The following is a 23,031-nucleotide window of genomic DNA, read 5'->3' on the forward strand; positions in this document are numbered from 1 at the left end:
TAATTTATTTTTGGCTGTGTTGGGTCTTCGTTTCTGTGCGAGGGCTTTCTCTAGTTGCGTTGAGTGGGGGCCACTCTTCATCGCAGTGCGCGGGCCTCTCACTACCGCGGCCTCTCTTGTTGCGGAGCACAGGCTCCAGACGCGCAGGCTCAGTAGTTGTGGCTCATAGGCCTAGTTGCTCCGCGGCATGTGGGATCCTCCCAGACCAGGGCTCGAACCCGTGTCCCCTGCATTGGCAGGCAGATTCTCAACCACTGCGCCACCAGGGAAGCCCCTGCTTTGGTTATCTTAAAATGCGCACTTCAAACCAGAATTTTTAGCTTCTTTCTCTCCTTTTTATACCATCTTTCATCTTATGGAACAGAGGTTGGGATCTTCACTTGGTCTGAGGGAGTACACCCGGCAGCAACAATGGGAGTAGAACTCAAGGCTCGTCCACCTTGAACCAAACTAGAAGGGTTAGTAACGAAGAAACAAAACCTCCTTCTAAGGTGGCTTCACCTGTTGAGCAATCCCATAGCCTGGTCCCCTCAGGGCTTCATAACCAGTCAGGCTCCCGGTGGCTCTGCTGGCTTGTTAAAGGTCTTTGAATGACAGGGCAAAATCACATCACCGCATCACAAACAATTCCAGGGCACAACCGATATCTCACACTGTACTTTATTTTTCTTCACAATATTAACTGGACAGACAGAGAAAGTTGAATGGCAGTGTGGCTTTCCCCAACAATACAAAGAAAATGCTATTATATTTAATGCTGGCCAAGCAGAGACTTACTTTATCTTAACTATCTGAAGTACACTTATCATATAGTTTTTTGTGTGTGTACAGTGTTGCAGGATATCAGCCACCCCTAAGAAGTGTCCATCTTAAAAACAGCCCATGGAAGGGAGAAGTGTGAACATCTTGATAACAAAAGCTTTCAATACAAAACCACTTTTTATACACTTACTTTTATTGAAAACAAAAATAATCCCAGTAACTCAAAACAAAAGCAAAACTTGGTTGAAAACTTAAGAAGATAGTATAATAAACACAAGCTTCCTCCAAAGAAATGTGATCGGCTATCACTCCTTTAAATGCTACCCCAGAGGCAAAAACTTAATGAAATGAGCTGGCTGGAAGGCTCACTGCAGATTCCCTAAAAGGTCTAGGGACACGGAGTTACTAATATACTATAGTCATATTTAGTAACAATCCCGGGATTTTTTGATTAAGCCTTTCCATCTTCCACAAGTGTTTCTGTCTGCTGAGCTTACCTTGGGACCCAAAACAACCTTGTCATCGATAGGATATATACGGCCTTTCAGTTATTTTTCTGGGGTAGTCATGATGAATTGGGGCAATACCATTCATACTCCATCTGGTTTTCTTTGTGCCCCGTGGGATGCATATTTCATGGTTGTCTAAGGCCAGTCCTATGAGCACAGACATGGAACAGGATGAATCTTTGGGTAAGGATAAGGAACTTGTATTATTACTTACCCAGTTCAGTCTCACTTTTCTTCTCCCCGTATTGTGCATAACAAGTATTTAGAAATAGATGTCCCTACCAACCAGAAGGTTTTCATTAAATATCCTGTTGGTTAAAATTACAAATTTATTGTTTAAGTGGCCATTAGACACGCCCAGGCTTGAAACTGAAATCCTTACCATTGATGGCAGATGTTTACAGGAGTTTTGGTTCATCTGCATATTGCCGCACAGAGCTGGACTTTGAGTTGTCCTGTTGTCTCTAGAAGCTAAATATACCATAGAGCTTGAAAATGTTTCTTGTTTGTTGCATAAGGTCCTTCACGGAGGCATCACACTGACCCTAGTGAAGTTTTCACTTGTTTGCATCTCACATCCTACAGTCCTGGCTATTCTGAAAGCCTCCGCACCCTGATCCAATCTTGGGAATGTTTTGCTCATTTGAAAATTCTTCCTCCCAACCCTGCAACAAATGTCCTTTGTCCCATAATAATTAAAAAAAAAAAAAATCCCTGGGAAGATTCAAATTGAATAACAATAAAGATCTGATTGGAACCTTCATAAGCTTAACAATGTAGAATTGTATTTCTTAAAAGTGTGTAACCACATTTGTCTGGGCTGCAAAAGACACCACAGAATAAGATCAGAATAGAATTTCAACTGACTCCCTAATTTCCTTAGAATGGCTTACATTTCAAGCCCTTCCTGTTTTTTTCTGATAGAGGAGGTGTCCATTACTAACTATAAGTGATAAGGAAGTATAAAAACAGCCGCTGCCTTAGAAGTACAGTCGAAATTAGAATTTAAGTTCACATGTATAAGTTCATCATTTTAGCGTAAGTTTAATTACAATATAGACAATTTGCAATTCTGTTTATCCCATAGATCCTCGATGCAAAACACCCAGACGTGTGTTGGGACTGTCCTACATATTTATGTCTAATCCTGATTATTAGAACTCCTCTTGATTTATGATCACTTCCTAATTTCCCACATTGGGCCAGGACTAGGTCTTTAAATGATAAGCATAAACATTTTCTAATGAAATAAAGTCAAATCTTAATGGAAGGTCATATCTGAACAGACAGAGATAAGTGAGCTGGGGCAGAGGCTGTTGGTTTTTGGCTTGAACTATAGCAAAGTGCTTCCTTCATTCGAAATGTGACTTTAAGCCACATCTTAAGCCTGCAAAATCTGAGATGAGCTGTTTGCTGCAGAAGATACGAGCTGTCATTTTGATCTCTCTTTCGGGCTGTCTGTGCGGCGAGGGCCTGGGAGGACCCAGGAGGTTCTTGGGTGCTTTTCTCCTTGTGGCTTTTTTTAGAGCCCTCGACCTCCATTTGGAAAGTGCACGTGCTCTATTGAACCCTGACCTGGGCCAACATGTGCACCACGCTGATGGTAATTCAGGTGTGAATCCCTCCTCCACACCTGTTAGGTAGGAATGGGTCTCTGCTGTCCAACTGCAAAGTAATTGAGACAATGCAAAAAAGGAGGAGAAAAAAATGACTAGTTGAGGCTTTTATATACATTCATTGCTTCTAACATGTTTTTAACAACAAGAAAAATGCAACTTCAACTACTCTTAGAGAGAGTGTAGCCACAATACTGTACAGTTCTGGGGTCAGGTGACCGGGAACATTTATCATTAAAACCAGATAATGTAACCCCACAGCAAAAGGAAACCAGTCAGAAATTAGCCCCTGTGACCTTTTTTATATATACATTTTTAGAACACTCTGCAAATCCCAGCTTGAACAATAACAACAACAACAACAAAAGACAAACAGGCTTTATATTAAAAATGTCCGTGTTCTTCATGGTTACTTCTAAAGCAGCTTGGAGGATCTCGCCACTTGGAGTGTACTGCAAACCGACTCCATTAGAATGATCTTGGCAGGATAGCAGCACAGAATTTGATATTCCATATTCCTCACTTTTGACAATGTAAACCTTTCATAAGATAATATTTTGTTTAAAAATTAGAATCATTCAAAGGTCTGATCGTCCTGTTCCCTGAGGCCCGCCAGGGAGGTCTGGCTTCATACCATGGGTTTCTTGCTTTCTCCGTCTGGGGCGTAAGCGCCACTGCATTTCAGGAAGGACCTGAGGACGGCCACGGAGAAAGGCCCTATGGAAGGAGGGTGGGAGGGCTCCAGACAGGTCTCCGTGGAAACGGGCACGGAAACCATCTCTAAAGGGCAAACCATCGGAGCCAGAATTTAATCCCCTGGTCATCTTCCATCTGGCTTTCCAGCCGAATGAACCTCATGGGTTTAACCAAACATGTATGCAATCCTAAATGATGTGAGTTAAATTCTGATTTGGCCAAGGACAAGTAAACCTAAGCAACTAGGTCAAAGGGACAACAGATACGTCCCTCACAATAAATAATTCTGTTGACATGGAAGTGGACGTAACTCGGTTCAAGCAAAGTGGCTGGGTGGCCAGCATGCTCCAGGTTTTCTCAGGTAGCTGAGACCCAGGGCTTATCTCACCTCCTCAGAAATGCTTTTAAAGAATTAAGAGCCAAAAACCTCAAATGGAAAAAATGATCATTTTTGCTAACAAATAGTGTAGAGGCCATAACTAAATACAATTTTTTAAAAAGATGCTGAGATGCATGTAATCTTTTTTTCTTAAAGCAGCTTTCGAAATATCAACCACAGCATTAAACATTGAACATGAGTACATTCCAAAGTTAATACAGATAAATGGTATATAATGCAACAATGCCACAGTTATTCCACGTATGTCTCAAGGCTGATTCTAAACTTGAAAAAATATTTCTAGTTTATGAACTGGAGATTTCACTTCTTTTGCTACTTCTCTAGCGTTTTCCAGCACTGTTTTTTTTTTTTTTTTTTCTTTTTTAACGCCCCAGGATGTACAGATAATCCCCACATTCCACACCTGGAACGTTTACCCCCTCCGTCAGGTTTTTCAAATAAAACCAAACTACAATGACAAGATAATGTTTTACATCGTAATTCCACAGACATAGGTCAGTTAATCCATTTTAACGCTTCCTTTAGGATTTATGACCCTCCCCAAAGTCTTTAAAATCTTGCTTTAAGCTGCACAGGCAGGCTGGCAACCGCACAGCCAAGGCGCACGCGAGCGTTTCCCTTGGGGGGCGGGCTCCTCAGCCATCGCCACCTCCCTCCGCGAGCAAAGGCGCAGTGCCTGTTTCCTTCCCTCCACAGTGATCAACGCCCGAAGAGCCTTGGCTCCCGGGTTCCACGCTCCGCGTGGAGAGGCGCCTAACCAGGAGGCCCCAGCGTAGCAGGACCAGGCCTCCTGCCGTCTTTCCTTGCCCGCGCGATTCTGAGCTCCGTCAGCTTCCAGGCATTCGCAGACCACACCGCTCTGTTTAAAAGCCCTCGAGCAGGCCAGCGAGTGGCCAGGCTGGGTTCCAGGACGAGGTCTCCGAGCTGGGGCAAGGCAGAGCCGACCGCGGCCTCTTGCGGAAAAGCAGGCACTTGTGGCGGCCTGATGCTTCCTGATGCCGAAGAAGTCACCGAAACGTTCACTTCCTCGCATTCCAGAGGATTCTGTCTCATACACAGGCAGCGCCAGTATTTGGAGGGGAGCGTATCCAAAATATATGAATATACACGTCGGGGCTTAAGGTACTGGATGATATTGTATAAATTGCTAAAATGCTTCTCGGCACAATTGGTAGCTTAAAAAAATACTTTCCTATGGTTTAAGGGCATTTTTCCCGTCACTGTCCTTCGGGGTGGAGATCTTGGCAAACACCAAATCCATCTGAAGTTTCCGATGGTTTTCTTCCAACCGGGTGTGTACCATATGCAAAATGCCTGTTCTTCAGGCCAGGGAAGAATGGTCTCCCCTCCAAGGACCTTCCCTCTATTAAGAACACAGCCTCCAGGGCAAAAAAAAAAAAAAAAAAGGCAAAGAAAGCGAACACCTTCTTCCTAACCTCCAGCAGCCAGAAACCCGGCTTCTGGAACAGTCAAGTCCTTTGTCAATTTGTTTGCTTTTCAGATGGTGAGTCAGTTGGGCCAACAACATGGAACAGAAATCCGTGTTTATAGGCACAGGAGACCAGGTGGAGCCATCCAGGTGGGGCTTAGTAATTAGCAGTAGGGTTTCCAAAGACATGTTCAATGGGACTGTCTTAAATAAATAAATCTTATTTTTCTTAATAATGTAAAAAATAAATTGTATTTCCCTTTGGCAGTAAGTAGCTGATTCGACGTTGAGCCTGAAAGCTGTTTTTTCGTTGTTGGTGGTGGTTTGTTTTTGTTTTTAAGAGACCACAGCTTCGCTTCATGGTACATCAGTGACAATGCATATTATTTCTACTGCTTTAGTGAACCTTTTGCATATGTGTTTGTGGCCGGCTTGTGGACTTCACTTATGGCCCAGATAGGCACCCAGGGTGATGCAAGCTCCCACCAGGGCCAGACTGAGCAGTGCCTTCAGAGACAGCCAGGAGAAATCAAACAGAGGCCGCATGCTGGGACCGTACAGCTCCACAAAGGCATCCTGCAGTGGGAAGAGGAGGGAAGGAAAAGAGTATTAGAGCGGCACAGACAGAATGCCAGATGACAGGGAGAAAGGCATCTGAAGTGCCTGGGCACCTTCAGGAGGGTGAGGGGAAAGGTCAAACGCACTTTGGGGGCAATGATTTCAGACCCACTCTTTTCACTTTCATTCAGGAAATATTTTTTGAGACCCTACTTATATACCAGACACTGTAGAGATACAGCAGTGAATGAAATAGGCTAAAAGCGCAAAAGCTTTGACCCAGTGGAGTAGGATAGACAGTAAACAAAACTACATGTTTCATATAGTGTATTAGAGAGTGGTAGGTGCTAAGGGAAAAGATAAAACAGCAAAGGCAGTTAGAAATACGGGAGGCTTTGCAATTTCAGCTAGCATGACCATTTGTAAAAATAATTTTTTAAAAAAACCCAACTACTCCTTTATTGAGTGCTTGCTATATAAACAGATGCCTGACATGCATTATTTTATTTATTCTTCATACCCATCTTATGGATTCATTTTCTTTGTTCTTGTGCTGTAGGAAAAAAGCTGAGACCGTTGAATGCTCATTTCTTAGATTTGTTGGGGAGGATTAGATTCCATGTTTGGGCCCAATGAGTATCTGGACAATTCTAAATATATCTGAATATATAAAGCAGTAAGTGAAATGTTCCCTTGGTGTGGTTAATCAGGCATGAAGAGGAAAACAAGATGTAGCTCCAGTTAGGCCCTTCACTATGGGAGATGGTGACATACGGAGACGTCCCGCATCACTGTGTGGAGGAGGGTCTGACGATGTTTACTGTGTTTTTGTCTGTTTGGGGCAAGTACTGCAGTAGAGGGACCAGGTATCATCTTTGTCTCTCCAGTGCTATGTGTGGTCTTGATACATGTAGGTGTTTGAGAAATGTTTGTTCAATTAAAGAGTGAAGTTTTCTGAAGTCGAACATTGGTTTGAATTCTGTGTTTGGCCTAGTACTTCACCTAGATGCTTACTCGGCCTTCTTGAAATTATTCCTTTTGTATACAGAAACCTCTGGACATCTTGCAGTAGTCTCGAGAGTTTAAGGCATCATTAGGGAATATTCTCATGTTATTGAATATAAACTTACACAATTATTTTTCATGACTGCATAGTATTCCACAATATATGTTTATATATCTATATCTATGCTGTACTTTATTTAACCAGTTCTTTATTTGGGTTGTTTTAAACTTCTGCTCTCATAAACAACATTATGATACAGCTTTATACATAAATTCTTGTCTACTTGTTTGGATTTTTTTAGACAGATTCCCAGAGGTGAACTCAGTTGACCAATCATCAGAATTGCCCCCCACAGTCACGAAAGGTTTGTGTGGAGCCATCCTCACTGGTTGCCCTGTGACCAGTGGCACCTTTTACAAAAGGCAAACAAGAGGGAATTCCCTGGCGGTCCAGTGGGTGGGACCCGGCACTTTCACTGCCGAGGACGTGCATTCAAACCCTGGTCGGGGAACTAAGATCCTGCAAGCTGCAAGGTGTAGCCAAAAAAAGAAAAAAAAAAAAACGGCAGACATGGGTTTAGGGCAGTGGGTCTCACTGCGGTGGTCTTGTCCCCCAGGGGACATTTGGCAATGCCTAGAAACATGTTTGGTAGTCATGGTCTGAGATGGGCGTGCTGTTGGCATCTAATGGGTAGAAGCCAGGGATGCTGTTCAGTATCCACAAGGCGCCGGACAGCCCTTACCACAGAGAATTATCCACCCCAAAGCGCCAACAGTGCTGAGGCTGAGGAGCCCGGCGAAGAAAGGTTTGGAAGAAACTCTGTAATCACGGCCCAAGGAAGACCCAGTGGTCCATCTAGTGTGTCAACAGCTTTGGTCGAATTAGTACAAGATTACTTAGTCTAGACAAATAACTTCTCCCCATGAGTGAGCTATACCTTCAGATGTACTAGATTAACTTTTACCAGGAGAGGGCGCAAGGGTTTTCTTCTTTCTTAATCTATTGTTAACATTTTCAAAGTTTGAGCCTTAGCAAGCAAGGCAGTAGACATAAATGAAATATGTGCTTAGTGCCCTTAGCGCAAAGCTGAGCTAACACTCACGGCTGTTTGTCAAGACACCTCCCGCCTTCCCTACATGTAAGTGGGATAAATGGGGCAGAAAGGGGTCAGGACCTATTTAGAGAAACTGCCTCTTGCAAAGTGCATCTCAGGATCCCACAGACACAACAGCAAACGTCTAACAGCCCTCCCCTCTGTGCTGTTCTCCCTGAGGGATGGGCAGGCCGGAACCCGCAAGAGCCCAGCCAAAGGGCACCCCAAATTCCTCAGAGTACCAACACTGGGCAGTATGCAATTTGGCTTGATGTTGAGAGGGGTCAGTGGTTGGACCCAGCATCCCTTTAGTTATCAATTGAGTTTTCTGTGGCAGAATATGAAACAGGCTAAGGCCTAGGCCATCTGACCTTTCCAGACCAGAAGCCATCCTGGGAAAGTGGAGGAAGCAGCGACAAACTCAGGCTGCTTTGTCTGGTGCACAGTACCAGCAGGAGAAGAAACGCCTCTCCAAATACCCCCAACTCTCTGGGGCCAGAATAATTCCCTCTCCCAAGACCCAGCCCCTCACATTAATAACTATGCTTCTAATGGACCTCATGGCCCATTTCTGATGTGCAGTATAAAGAAAAAAATCATTTCTAAAGTGAAATGAGCTAAAGACGCATCTCTTAACCCAAAGAATGAGCACAGAGACGATGACGCAGCCCCAGGGATCTGGGAATTAGCTCTGAACTCGGGGGACAGGGTCTGGGTGAAATCCCAGTTTGACGTTTTATTGCTTATGACCTTGAACAAATTACCCAACCCTGAGCTTCATTTATTTCACCCATAAAATTGGTTGTTGTGAAGATAAACGTAGGTGACTGAAGCCATTTGTAAATGTGGCCCAGAGTGTGAACTAGTGGAAACAGTACCTTGTTCTCTGGCCTGTCTTCTTGCTAACCTGCTACATCCCTCCTAAAACTGCCCTTCCCTCCAGATGGTCTACCGAGCCTGCTAATTTCCAGAAACAATTTACTAGCTCCCTCTAAAGTGTCAGCTTTTGGTTCTGAAGATGCTTGGTGATTTCTATAGAAACTGTGAATTCAAACGTACCTGTCATGTGTTCTGGTGATAACACACGCCCAACTCTACTTCCTCGTAAATTATTAAGTCAGGTTGTAGGGCTGAGGGGCATTCTTTAAACCCCCTGAGATGGAATCTGGCTCCTACGGTTTGCCCATCTGTGATTCTAAAGTGCAGAGCAGACCCTGTTGTTTCAGGACTGAAGATCCTAAAGCTACTTTCATGGAGAGTCTTCTTGCTTTTTCAAACATCCTGATTAGGGTGATTTCCGAAGTCTGTTTGAACAGTCTGTCATTATTTGTTTAAGTTTGAAAGCTGTTTTAAATAAACACATGCTCATTTTATGTATTAAAAGCAACAAAGAGGGAAAAAGAAAACCTGGGCCATCGTCATGTGATTCAGACAAAATCCCAGCCTATATATTCAGAAGGCACGGCAGCCCTTGCTCATGTCAGGACTGGCAAGGGCTCTGCCTGACCTCAGGGATGGGCACAGCAAGTCCCCAGGGAAGGGTCCTTTCTTCTGTTGGCCTCTCACATCATAGAGAAGGCAGGCAGTGCCCCAGCTCTGCGTGCTCTTTTGCAGACAGCTTCCCCACAAACTACAAATTCAGAGGCCACAGATGGTCTGAGTCTGAGTTCCACCCAGGGCTGGCATCAGTGGGGCAGGGCGGCCAACATCCCAACCCCGGACCCTGGCTGCAGGGTTGGAAGTAAGCCAGGGAGATGTGGACGGGACAGACGGATGGGAACAGACCAGACTCAAGACTCCTAAGCCAGGGAAAGTTGGGGGGAGGCGGTAAAAGTATCGTCCCTCCTGCACTGGGACCACTCTCACCCGCTTCTCCCTCTTCCTCCCTCCCTCCCTCCCTCCCTTCCTTCCCTTCCTTCCCTTCCCCTCTTCCTCTATTTCTCTCTCTCTCCTGCCCCCCTCCCCGACACAGACACACACATACAGGTCCCTCAAGGCAGCCCACCCTCCAAAATTTTCCTTTCCCCTTCAGAATCCTTCAAAAAGTTTTGTTTAAACCTGATTCCAAATAAAACGAGATTTAAAAACGAATCAGATTGGCAAAAACTGAAAAAGAATACTGAGTTCTGCTGAAAAGGATGGGGTAGGGATGGGGGTGGGAGCCCCAGATACTCTTACACAACTGATAGACTCCCAGGTACAGGTAAATGGAGAGACCTTTCATATTTGGCAATGCGCAGCAAAAGCTTTAAAAATATTGTCGTTTTGTTAGTAATTCTACTTCTAGTTATTTATCTTGAAAAAAATGAATAAAACCTGAAAACAAAAATATCTGAAAATATGGTAATGGAATATGGGTCGGTCACTAAAAATTATACCCTATATTTATTGGCAAGGAGAGATATTCTCAACATAACACTGAGTGAAACAAAACCAACGTCCGCAAGTCCAGGCCCCTGGCTCCATGCTGGCTCTCATTGCTCCTTGCACCGTGGGGAAATTTAATGTGGTCTTGGTTGGCTATAGACAAATTAGGACTTCAGCTACGTTCCACAATCTTTGAGCTGACTTCTGTGGACACATTATATCATCATGGGAGGCCCTAAGCGGGGGAAGTCATCCCGCTATCAAAGAGCTTCCAATCTACAGAGGGGTGCCTCTTTGTGCACAGTGAACTAAATCAAATGGAGGCGCGCTGCCATTTTCTACCTGCACAGAACAGGAGGTCCTGTCGGCAGAACCCAAAGAAAATCAGATGGTGCTAACAGGAAACTGAACACTGCTATCAAATGCCTTTGATATTTTCTATTTGTCATGGCTTTATCATTTTGTCTCCATGGGTCACCTCCCTCATGACAACCTGAGGGCAAGGGTTAGAAAATAGAAAAGACGGTGGACTTCCCTGGTGGCGCAGTGGTTAAGAATCTGCCTGCCAATGCAGGGGACACGGGTTCGAGCCCTGGTCTGGGAAGAGCCCACATGCCGTGGAGCAACTAAGCCCGTGCGCCACAACTACTGAGCCTGCGTGCCACAACTACTGAAGCCCGTGCACCTAGAGCCCGTGCTCCGCAACAAGAGAAGCCCCTGCTCGCCGCAACTAGAGAAAAGCCTGCGCACAGCGACGAAGACCCTAAATAAATAAATAAATAAATAAATAAATAAATTTATAAAAAAGAAAGAAAATGGAAAAGGCAAAATATAGTAACTCAAAACTGAGTGGGCAGTTACCTCCAGGTAAGTTCAGATCTCCTGCGCTTGTGTGGTAATACCTAGTAATGATAATGCCCTTTATATAAATGAGGCAAATGAAATGCAGACTGGGAAAGTAAGTCATTCACAGTGTGTACTAATAAGCTGCCATGAGGCGGAGAAGGGACTAGAGGCTGCGCCCGCATCCCCGGCCTCCTGTGCTCAGTGGCTGAGGACCCTGGCAGGCACTTGGCTCTGTCCCCCTGCTCCCCTCCCCCCTGCCTCCCTCACCCTGCGCCTCCCATCCAACCTTGACCCCATCCTGCCCCCCAGTCACCTCTGGCCTTCCAAGCGTCACTGAAAGTCGTCTGGCCAGGCAGATGGGGGCTGCTGTAAATTCATGGTCTCCAGACTCAGTGAATTCTAGAAAGCACTGAGCACTCCCTTCCCCTGGGTCAGAGCTTGGCTCTGCTCCTTTCCATGACTATTCCAAACAGCCACCACTGTTCTCATGTGTCCCCTCACTGTTTAACAGCTGATGTCACCTCTTTCTTCTCTGAGAAAATCGGGCCATTGGGTGAGAATCACCCCAGTTTCCTGTCTGGGAGCACCCACTAACTCACATCTCTATCTGTCCTCCCCTGCTCTTTACACCCCGCTCCCTTATTCCACCATCTCCTGTTGCTTCTGGAACCTTCCTCCATCAGTTGTCCCAGCTCCCAACTACAATGTCAACCTCATCCACCTCTGTCTCTTATTTCCTTGGCATATAAACATTCAGATTTCCTCAAAATGTCCACACGGATGCTGGGTTCCACCCTAAACATTACCTTTTCTCTTCTTTTCCCCCAAGACAAACTGCTAACCTACTCTCATCAGCTGCTTTTCTACCACATTTTAATCCATTCAGCCTGGCCGCTTCCTCCACTGCGCTTTTCTTTTTTTTTAAAGAGAGAAACTTTTTTTTTTAAATTAATTAATTAATTGATTTTGTTTGTTTGTTTGCGTTGGGTCTTCATTGCTGCATGTGGGCTTTCCCTAGCTGCGGCGAGCGGGGGCTATTCTTTTGTTGCGGTGCGCGGGCTTCTCATCGCGGTGGCTTCTCTTGTTGCGGAGCACGGGCTCTAGGTGCGCGGGCTTCAGCAGTTGTGCTCGCGGGCTCTAGAGCACAGGCTCAGTAGTTGTGGCGCATGCGCTTAGCTGCTCCGCGGCATGTGGGATCTTCCCGGACCAGGGCTTGAACCTGTGTCCCCTGCACTGGCAGGCGATTCTTAAGCACTACGCCACCAGGGAAGTCCTCCACTGCGCTTCTGAAACCACTCTCCCGAGACTACCAATACCCTCCATGTGGCTAAATCCACTGAATACTTTTCAGATCATACCTGACTGAACATTTTGACACACTGGATGCTGAGATCACTGTAAACCTTTGCCTCCTGGAGAATTTCTTCTCCATCTCTTCATGGGCACCTCCTCTTCTGTCTGCCCTGATGGGTACTTGATGCTCCCTGAGCAGCCTGGACTGTCTTCTCTCTCTTCGGCTAATCTTCACTCTCATGGTCTTAAACACCCCCCCCCCCCATGATGATATCTCTGAAACCTTTGTATCCAGCCCCACTTGCTCCTCTGACAGCCAGATTCCTATTCCAATCGTCTTCTTAGATGACCCACCAGAAGTTACAATACAGCCTGTCCAGACTGGAGCCATCAAAGCCCCTCCAGCAAGCCGGCCTCTCTTCTCACCTTTACAGCGTCCATGCTCTCAAGTAAACCCACACCCTGAGAGTCTCCTAGATAGATATTTCCTCTTCTCCCCCATCCATTCATTCACAGGTAAATCCCACAGTCTTAGGTTGGGTTCCCCCAGAAGCAGACCCTAAGAAAAAGACTGGACTGTAAGCAGTTTTTGTGGGAGGTGATCCCAGGAAACACTAGCAGGAGAGTGGGGAAGTGAGACAGAAAAGGGAACGTGGCCATGAGTTACCTTGCCAAGCAAGTTACTGCCGCTGGCAACTGGAACTGAATCCTGCTGGGAAATCTGGGGGTCAGTGCAGAACACGCACATTTCGTTATTCCAGTAAGCGGCTAGGGAGCTGGGATATTTATACACCACTTCCTTCCATTCATTGGCTGAGGGTTGCTCCTATGGAGGTATCAATATCCCAGCACTTCTGGCCAGTCACGTGCACAGGTAAAGTGGGCTCTAGAGGCCAGAGAAAGCCCTTGGGGCAAGAGATTCAGATGCTGTATCTCCTGTAGTTGGAGGTCACGCTAAAGAGCTCTGAAGTGGTAAGGGCAAGGGGATTCCACAGGACGGTATATGTACCACTGATTTCACCACCTAACTATTTCTCTCCCCGGGATTACTGCTAGGATTTCCCATCTGATCTCTCTGCCTTTAGTCTAATGCCCTACCCTTCAATCTCCTCTTGCTACTGCAGGCAGAGTGATCTATTCAGAATCAAATCTGTCACTTCCATGCTTACCTCCAAATTCTTTGACATGACATCCAAGGCTCCCAGTGCTCTGCCCCAACCTCGTTTCTTGCTCAGCTCTGTCACGTGTAAGTTCATTTTAGTTCATTCAGGAATTCAGTGCAATCATGTTTTGCAGGCAACTTTCTCCAAGCCCGTGGGTTGAGTTGAATAATCCTCAGCTAGTCCCTGTTTGCATGTCTGTCTTCCCCCATTCAGTGATTAGCACCTGGAGGTGCAGGGACCATGTTTTATTTATCTTTGGATCCCTGGAGCATGTGTCTGTCACATATTTGGCACTCAGCAAATGTTTGTGGAACTGAAATACACTGATTTCTTTTACTAGAGAACAGGTTTTCCAAATGTATCTTAAGAGACGATATTGTTTAAAAGGAGCATGTTCAAAGGGCAAATAAATGATGGGCTTAAACAAAAGCCGCTGCCTTTTTTTGTAGCAGCAGCCTCTAGGGTCTTCCTGTGAGGAACTGATGCTCAGACGGTTCATAACGGTCAGCGTCAGATCTGACTGGTCAGTGTCTGTGCCATGTCGGTCGTTAACTATTTTGAATATCATCCCACCCGTATGCCCTGTGAGTCTCCAAGGGAGGGATAAGCTGTCGGGCATTTTCCAAACTCACTGGACTATTTATCCCTCTGTCAGGGAGATTCCAGCTGTGTTATGAAGACTGAAAATGCTGCCTGGAGGTGAAAAAAAAACAATAATCCTGGGCACGACAAGAGGGGCAGCATTGGTGCCTGTTGTACAAGACACGGGAGATGATCAGCGGCCCCAAGTCGATCCTGGACCTTCATGGGAACATAAAGACCGCCGGTGGTCACCAGTCTCGGATTCTACTAAGGGGTCTGGGAATCATTCCCCGTAAAAACGATCTATGGTTTTCCAATGCCCAGAGCCAACTGACGTACAAGCCCCAGGAGAGAGGGAGGCACACACACAGCAGAGAGGAGGGATCTCTCTAAAGCCCGGAGGCAGTGATGCTCCGACACCCACCGTGGCTGAGATCAAAAGGGGAAGCAGGCGGCCAGGCCGCTGGGAGCGGTGGCCAGCACAGCACACGCGAGGAAGTGAGGACTGTTTCTACCTGAATAAAGCAGCTGGTAAGGAAGTGACTCCATTTCCCCCTTATCATTGGCCCGGCAGGGTTTCCTCTGCAGCCACTTGGTGCTGAATGAGTCTGGAGGGTTCCGTCTGGAGAACAGAGCTGCTTTGGGCGGTTGCAGCCTTCTGTCCCCTGGGGCTCTTCCTCCGGCCTCCCCATCCCCTTTACTCCCAAGATATTGATTCCGGGTTTGGGGGAAAAGGAAGGAGAAAAAAAACCCCGACAACCCCAGAGCATATAACTGAAGGACGCGCAGCTGCCTGGCCTGCAGATCGAGGTGCCCAGTGAGCGTGAGAAACAGGATGACCCTTCCACAAGGACTGCAGGGGCTGCCCCCCGAGTCCCCTCCAGTGAATGGGGCTTGATCTTGGAGGGACTCTGGCCCAGGGGGAGGGGCTAGTTGAATCATAGGCCAAGGACATAAAATGAAACCTAATCTAAGTGTCATCTGGATGTAACCAGAAACCTGCTAGAGAAATGGCAGGAGATGAAAAACCCAAACAAAACAAAAAAACACAACTTGCCTGCCTACCACAGCGGGTCCAGGGAAGTTTGGGTGTATTTTGTGATGCAAATTGAGCTGAGGATACAAATCAGGCAGGGGCCCTCAGGAGGGAGGGCGGGCAGAAGAAACGAGAACCCCAAGGGTTCCTTCCCTTCTAGAGCAGGGCACAGTTTGAAAGTAATCTGCAAAGGAGTCTGTTGCTCTGGGGACCCTGCAGCCACAGGGCCAGGTCAAAGGCCGCTGGCCCTGTCCACCTGCTGGTCTAATCGCCCTGGGGCTGGGGTACGCTGCTATCTGGAGAGAAGTAGGGTGGCAAATTCCCGGCGGCACTAGCCATGCAAATACTGCAGGGAGTGGGGACTCAGCCACCTGTGGGCTTAGGTCCCTCCTTCCAGGAGGCGAGACCAGTCCAGAGCTTCAAAAGATGTCTGTGGAATTGGGAAAAGTCATGCATCTATAGCAAAATGTGCTAAAAACTATGTTAAATGATTGGGTCATTTGGTTCATCAGGTTCGGATAATAAACCACAACGAGACTAAAGCCATGTCTGTACGAGACCTCGCAATCTCATCTTTGACTTGCTGATGCATTCGGGAACCAAACATTTTTTTATGAGGTGCTGAGGGTTCTTAAAGCTAAATAAGACACAGGCCTGCCCTGTCAGAATTGCTGCTCGATATTCTCACGCATTCACAGCAGCTCTGGTGAGCTTGAGAGTTCTCTAAACACGTTCAAAACACTTTGTGTGTGTAGGTGCGTACACCCTGCAGGGCTCTGGGGAGGAGGGGGGAGACCAAGTCTGCTGTCCTCCTCTGAAGGGTGCCTTCCACAGGACCTCACAGGCACAGAGGCCACAGGAAACCGCCTTGCAGTGTTTTGGCTTTAAAACAAAGTTACTTCATTTTTCTTCCTGACCTTCCTCATTCCACTACTTTCTTTTGGCTAGAGTGCCCTGCCTTTTCTGGTGCTTGATCTCTTCTTGCTTTGGGCTTATGCTATTTTCACTGTTTGGGGGGAAACATCACCTTATGATATTTTGTTAGGACGAAAGTACATTGAGCAAAAAAAGTGTAATTAGGGCTTCCCTGGTGGCACAGTGGTTGAGAATCTGCCTGCCAATGCAGGGGACACGGGTTCGAGCCCTGGTCTGGGAGGATCCCACATGCCACCGAGCAACGGGGCCCGTGAGCCACAACTACTGAGCCTGCGTGTCTGGAGCTTGTGCTCCGCAACAAGGGAGGTCTCAACAGTGAGAGGCCCGCGCACCGAGATGAAGAGTGGCCCCCCACTCGCCGCAACTAGAGAAAGCCCTCACACAGAAACGAAGACCCAACACAGCCAAAAATAAATAAACAATTTTTTAAAAAAGTGTAATTATTACAACTCAACAATAAAAAGACAAGTAGCCTAATTAAAGAATGGGCAAAGATTTGAATAGATATTTCACCAAAGAAGATATACAAATGGCCAGTAAGCTCAAGAAAAGACATTCATCCATCATTAGGGACATGCAAATGAAAACCACACGAGACATCACTTCACACCCGCTAGGCATGGCTTTAAAGTGAAAAGTGGACAATAACGAACGCTGACGAGCAGGAAGAGAAATTGGAGGCTGCGCACGTTGCCGGTGGGAACAGAAAACGGCGCAGTCTCTGTGGAAAACGGTGGTGGTTCCTCAAAGAGTTGGCCAGTTGTCCCATGACTCAGCAATTCCACTCCTAGATATATGCCCAAGGTAACTGAAAGTATATGTTCACACAAAAACTTGTACACAAATATTCACATCGGCTTTATTCATAATAGCCCAAAGTGGAAATGACCCAAATGTCTATCAGCTAATGAACAAATAAACAAAGGGTGGTACCATCCATACCATGGAATATCATTCAGTCATAGAAAGGAATGAAGCATTGATACAAGCTACAACATGGGTGAACCCTGAAAACATTACGCTGAGTGAAAGAAACCTGGCGTAAATGGTCACATATTGTAATGATGCCATTTCTAGGAAATGTCCAAAATAGATCCACAGTGACAGGAGTAGATTCGTGGTTGCCTGGGGCTGGGGAGAGAGAAGACTGGAGAGCGACTGCTAACGTGTACAGGACTTTTTTATTCCAGAGTGATAAAAAAAGTTCTGGAATTAGGGAACAGTGATGATTGTACAACCTTATGAATAGAAAAACCAAAAACCAGTAAGTCAACCACTTTGAACTGAATTTTAAGGTACGTCAATTATTCTTAAAAAATTATATTTTTTACAAGTACACGAAGAAGGGCACTAAACTATTTTTATGCCATGCGGAATTGGACAGAAGAGTTCGCTTGTTCTGTAACCCTTGCTCACAGGTGTGGCCCCCTCGCCAGTGTCCAGGCCTACCTGTATGTGAGCACGAACTTCACCCCCGTGCGCTTGGCAGCAGGTTAGCGCCGGCGCTCCCCGGAGGTCACTGTCTGGGCTGTGCCTGCCACGTGGTCTGTGAATGCAGGGCATGGCCAGGGTACCTACCCCTCTCCCCGCCACACTGCCACACTGCAAGAGTTAATTCATATACCAAAAATGGGAACTGAAAGCAGATGCTTGCTGAGTCCTGCAGCTTGGCCTAAATGCTGTCATCAGGACACTGCTGCTGGGGGACAGGGGGTGAAAGAGGGTCCTTCATTTATCAGTCGTGGAGGATCAGAGTCGAGGGCCGAATGTCTGATCCTCACTTGTTTAAATCAGCAAGTGTTGACTGAGGATGGTGGTAGGGCAGAGTACAAAGAACGTGCATTTTCTAATAGGAACTTGCTGAAAGTGGCCTCAGACCTGAAGGGGGTGTGTCAGAGTGAAAAGAGCAAAGCGGAGTGAGCTGGGAGGGCGCCATCCAGAGCGGGGCTCCACCAGCCTCCCTCACTGTGTGGTTTGGCCTGCTCTGATGCTTGCTTTCAGGACCGGTTAAGAAGTCAGCACGGGCATCTTTTCTGGAAGCTCCACACCACACTGGCCGTTGCCTTGATGACAGGCTTAGACATCTGTCTAGGATCTCACCTGCCCCCAGCCTGCCCCCTGTGATGCTGCTGGTCCTGGTGTTCTCAGTCTGCAGCAAGTGAGTCACCAGCTCTGCTTAAAGCTCCCAGGATGCTAGCTAGCATCCTGCTGCAAAGCACCTCGGGATATAATAAGCCGCACCCTGGTTCCCAGCTCCCCGGTTCTGCAGCCTCGCGAGTCATTGTGTGGTGGTGAGAATGACAAGGGGATCCCCAAGCGGCCCGTGAGAGAAGCGTCTCCCGCACACCACGGAGCCGTCCACCTCTCACTAAGAGAACAGCAAGCCCGTCCTCCACGCCTGGGGAGAGGAGTGGGCACGGCGGTGGACGTGCTCAGTCGGCTCCATATGGGTGTGCACGAAAAATCTGCTTTCACTTTGTAGTTTATGATTGAGTTCAGTTCACCTGGAAAGACTCAATGGGAATAAAAACAGATGCATTTCAAGGTGCACTGCCTGGCTCTTTGACAGCCCTCTTCCTCCCACATCAGACAGTCTTCCTGCGTCCAGGGAAGACAGCAGACCTCTCCATCACAAGGAAAACGCAAAGTCTCCGTTCACGGCAGCAGCTGTTACTGCTGAGATGTACAAACCCGGGCAAGGTCAGCGCTGCGGGTCTGGATTCCGGCTCATTACAGGGATCCAGATACGCTGGTGCGGCCACTCATCTAAATAGATGCTCACGGTGAAGGACATCTGACAGTGTGTGCTCTCTGTTGCCAGAACGATTCAGGGCCTTATATACAAACAGAGAGAGGGACACTTGTAGGGAGAGACAGAGAGGAGAGACAAACAGAGAAAGAGAAGAGAGAGACAGAAACAGAGAAAGATAGAGGGAGACAGAGACAGACACACAGAGACAGAGAGAGAAGGAGACTGACATATACACAGAGAAAGACAGAGACACACACAGAGACAGTCACAGAGACCGCAAGACAGAGACAGTTACAGAGAGAGGGAGATGGAGACAGAGAGAGACATACAGAGAGACAGAGACAGACACAGAGAGACTCACAGGGAGAGACAGAGGTCCTGAAAGCAACCCTGGATCTTCCCTCAGCACAGCTTCCAGGGGACTGCCGACTCCACACAAGGACGCCCCTCACAGTGAAGCAAGCCTGCTGTGGACACCAGCAAGGTAGCACTATGACGTGTGCGCCCTGAACAGGCCTGTCAGTGTCGTTGGCAGTGGGCACTGAGAGGGGGAGGCCACGCCCCTGGAGCTCCACTTCCAAGGCCACCGGCACTCCCGACACGTGCTCAGACACACGTGCAGCTGGCCGCGCGGAGCCCGTGGGACCCACCTGCAGAGGCGCTTGGGCATCTGCTGGCTGGACCTAGGATGGGCTCCGAACCACGCCCTGGACTCCTCCTTGGCGAGGGGCCAGCCCAGGACCCCCAGGTGGCCCTGGCAGGTCAGCGGCCAGTGCCCCGTTCACAGGCCAGGCCTCACAGCTCCTCCTGTCACTGGTGCCTCGGAGCAGGGCAGCTGCAGCTGATCTCCACGAGGCAGGCATGCAGCCGGCAGCTGCTCCGTGCCCAGCATTGCGCTCAGCGCCCAGGGAAAACGCGGGGACCGCGGCATCTGTATGACAATGCATTCCTCCAACCCAATACAGCGCCTCAAATCAAGGACTCAGCAAACTCTCTCCCAGTGGGATGACTCAGAGATGGCAGTGTCCTACTGGAAACACTGCTCACCCCTAAGGTCATAAGGAGAAGTTCAAGTTTGGGCTGGCGAAGCCTTCAGGTGGGACTTTAGTTCTAACAAATTGTTATTTCCACCGAGGGAACCCCTTGGCCAAGTGCATGAACCTCGGATCCACGTGCAACATGCTTTTCACGATAAATTCGGCGCACAGTCACACGCTTTGGGCGGCTCTTGGTGGCCCCACATGGGGCTTTTTCACGAGTACGGCCCTGGCTCCTCTCACTTTGATCTCTCCTTCGGACACATCTGAAGCAAGCAATCCAACCACAGTCAAACCACTTATCCAAGTACTTCTTTAGTGTCTACTTCTGGGATGAGAAGAGAGAACTAACTGCACCAACCCCCATGAGGCGGCTCTCATAAACGATATTACACAGAAGAGACTGGGCTCAGAGAGGTTACACGACTTGCCCAAGGTCACACAGCTGCAGTTTGAACTGTGCAACTCCTGGTTATGAGCTTTTTCAACTCACTTTGCTTCTCCTGTTGGAGACAGAAAAGAAGTAGGAGGTCCAGGCCTTGAGGATACAAGCAGTAAGACAGGTTAAACAGAAAGTCCTGAAGGGTGACAGGGAAGGCTCGATAAACCCGTCAGCAGTCTTTAAGATGGGCTGGAGGGGACAAAGTTAGACAGGAGCCCAGCCTGAAGGACTTGCGTAAGGGGAGAAGAGAGGTGCTGGTGTTTCAGGGCAAGGGATTCAGGTCGGGGTCGGGGCCACGCCGTGGCGGGTAGGCTCGTGTGTGCAGGTGCGGCCGAGCGGAGGGAAGAAGCCCCCGTGATCAGGGAGCACACGCAGGTCCCAAGCCCCCCACGAGCCCAGCTGCTCTGCAGTCTGGATCCCCCAGGAACGCGTGCGGCTTTCTGGACTCCCTCGCTGTGTGGTTCGGCCTCGGTGGCCGCTCCTGCACACGTCACCTCAAGAGCATTTAAAAATGACATGTAGACAGAGATGTGAACCCCAAAGCAGAAACTCCTCCCACAGTGTTCGGGAAAAGCCCGCCTACGTATGGGGCTGCTTCACCAGGACATCTGGAAGGTGAAGGAGAACGTTTCCTTGCATCACAAAAGCAAATCCAGCTAGAAGCCTATTTAGGATGTTAAGATAGGAGACTCCAGAGCCTCCATGGTGGGGAGTGGATTTCGACCCTTCCAAGGGCTCTGCTCAAGGGTTCCTGCTGAATCAAAGTGTCCCCAGCAGCGCCCCCCTGACCCCGGTCTCGGGCGGAGAGAGAGGCGAGGAGAGCCAGCCATGTGGTCCAAACCCTGCCCGAGAGCTCTTATGTGATCCAGGCATCACCCACTCCATCTCACGACCACTAACAGTTTTCTCTGCTGACTTCAACTTGGACATTGTTCAGAACTTAACAAAGCCAGAGGCCTTTAAATCCCTAGGAGCCTCCCCACAGAGCTTTTTACAAAACCCACCTGCTCGCTGGGTATTTAATCCTTTCACGTTCGGTTTGTTTCTGGAAAGCTGGAAGTTTGCGAGGTGAGTTTGTGATCGCCACAGTCAGGCCAAACTTAGTCAGAATGGCCTTTTTTTAAAAAAAAAAACGTTTCAGGAGTTGCAGCTGAGAGAGCATGTGTTCAGGGCAAGGCCTCTCACACACCAAGCTAAGGATGGGCAAGTGGAGGAAGAGTTGCTTGTATACGCGGTGGCTCTGAGCTCAGCCCCCCTGAGCACACAGGACCTGACTTCCCACCAGTGGGGCGCGAGGGACGGGCGCTAGAGATGCTGGGCCTGAGCTCGTCCTCGGAGCCTCACCACCTGGCTGCCTGGCTCCACCAACCCAGGCAGGACACCATGCTTCCATCCCAGAGCCCTTTCCCCCAAAGTCCCCTTTCTGTTTTTCTCCTTTGCCTTGGCTTTTTGTGTGGCTTTGCTGTTCTCTCCTTGTCTTGCGTTTTATCGGCTGAGGTTCATTTCTTAGTTCCAATGTTTTGGTTCCTGGTCTCCCTCTGTCTGCCCTTCTCTGGGACATGACTGCTCCGAGCTTCCTGGGAGACGATGAGTCCCCACCCTCTCGGATGTGTAGAGGGCTGCACGTGGGCTATTTGGTGAGGTCTCTGCAGCCACGGGAAGGGCTACATGGGGACCTTCCATGGAATTACCTGGTGGAACGACCCTGGTCATGGGCACCAATGGGCCCGAAGCTTGCAGGAGATGGTGCAGGGTCAGGCGAGGCATCTTTGTTGCCCTCCAACCATGGCAGCTGGATAGGAGGCCGGGCCTGAGATCCTGGCTGGAATCTGTTAACCCCTGCAGGGTTAAATGCCAGTGGGGTGGTGGTGGGGCAACTGGAGAGGGATTTGAGTAGGATAAATGGGCAGAACGAAAATGTCTAATTGCATATTTTCTTTGTGAGTTTTCACCTCTGTCAAATTCTTGAAATTCTTGTCTTACAATTTTATCTGCTTTTCATTTCCGTTTGAACCTGAAACATCACTTAAATGTCTTTTGAGGTAATCCTCACCTATTAAAACAACCCACAAAACTGGAAAAAAAAATATTAAGGTTATTCCACTCACACCTGGAGGGTTTTTCAAGGATATCTGACCCCCAGGCATAAGTTCATGGTTGATGACTTACAGATTCGATTAGGTAAGTTTTACTACTTGGTACATCAGTTGGAAAAGGTCATTTTATTAAGGGTCATTTTATTTTATTTTATTTTTAAACTTATTTATTTGTATTTATTTATTTTTGGCTGTGTTGGGTCTTTGTTGCTGCACGCGGGCTTTTCTCTAGTTGCGGTGCGAGCGGGGGCTACTCTCTGTTGCGGTGCGCGGGCTTCTCATTGGGTGGTTTCTCTTGTTGTGGAGCACAGGCTCTAGGTGCACGGGCTTCAGTAGTTGTGGCACGTGGGCTCAGTAGTTGTGGCTTGTGGGCTCTAGAGCGCAGGCTCAGTAGTTGTGGCGCACGAGCTTA

General features: G+C 47.9%; 1 protein-coding gene across 1 annotated transcript in view; it reads right to left on the reverse strand.

The window, feature by feature from the left end:
- Positions 1 to 644: 644 nt before the first annotated feature.
- BCL2 (BCL2 apoptosis regulator) overlaps positions 645 to 23,031 on the reverse strand; it is a 183,172-nt gene continuing 160,785 nt past the window's right edge. The window contains exon 3 of the mRNA XM_019937187.3: positions 645 to 5,988. Within this exon, the coding sequence (XP_019792746.1) occupies positions 5,854 to 5,988 (135 nt within the window). The 3' untranslated portion in view covers positions 645 to 5,853. The remainder of the gene's footprint in view (positions 5,989 to 23,031) is intronic.

This window comes from Tursiops truncatus, chromosome 13 (assembly GCF_011762595.2).
Source record: "Tursiops truncatus isolate mTurTru1 chromosome 13, mTurTru1.mat.Y, whole genome shotgun sequence".
Lineage (NCBI taxonomy): Eukaryota > Metazoa > Chordata > Mammalia > Artiodactyla > Delphinidae > Tursiops > Tursiops truncatus.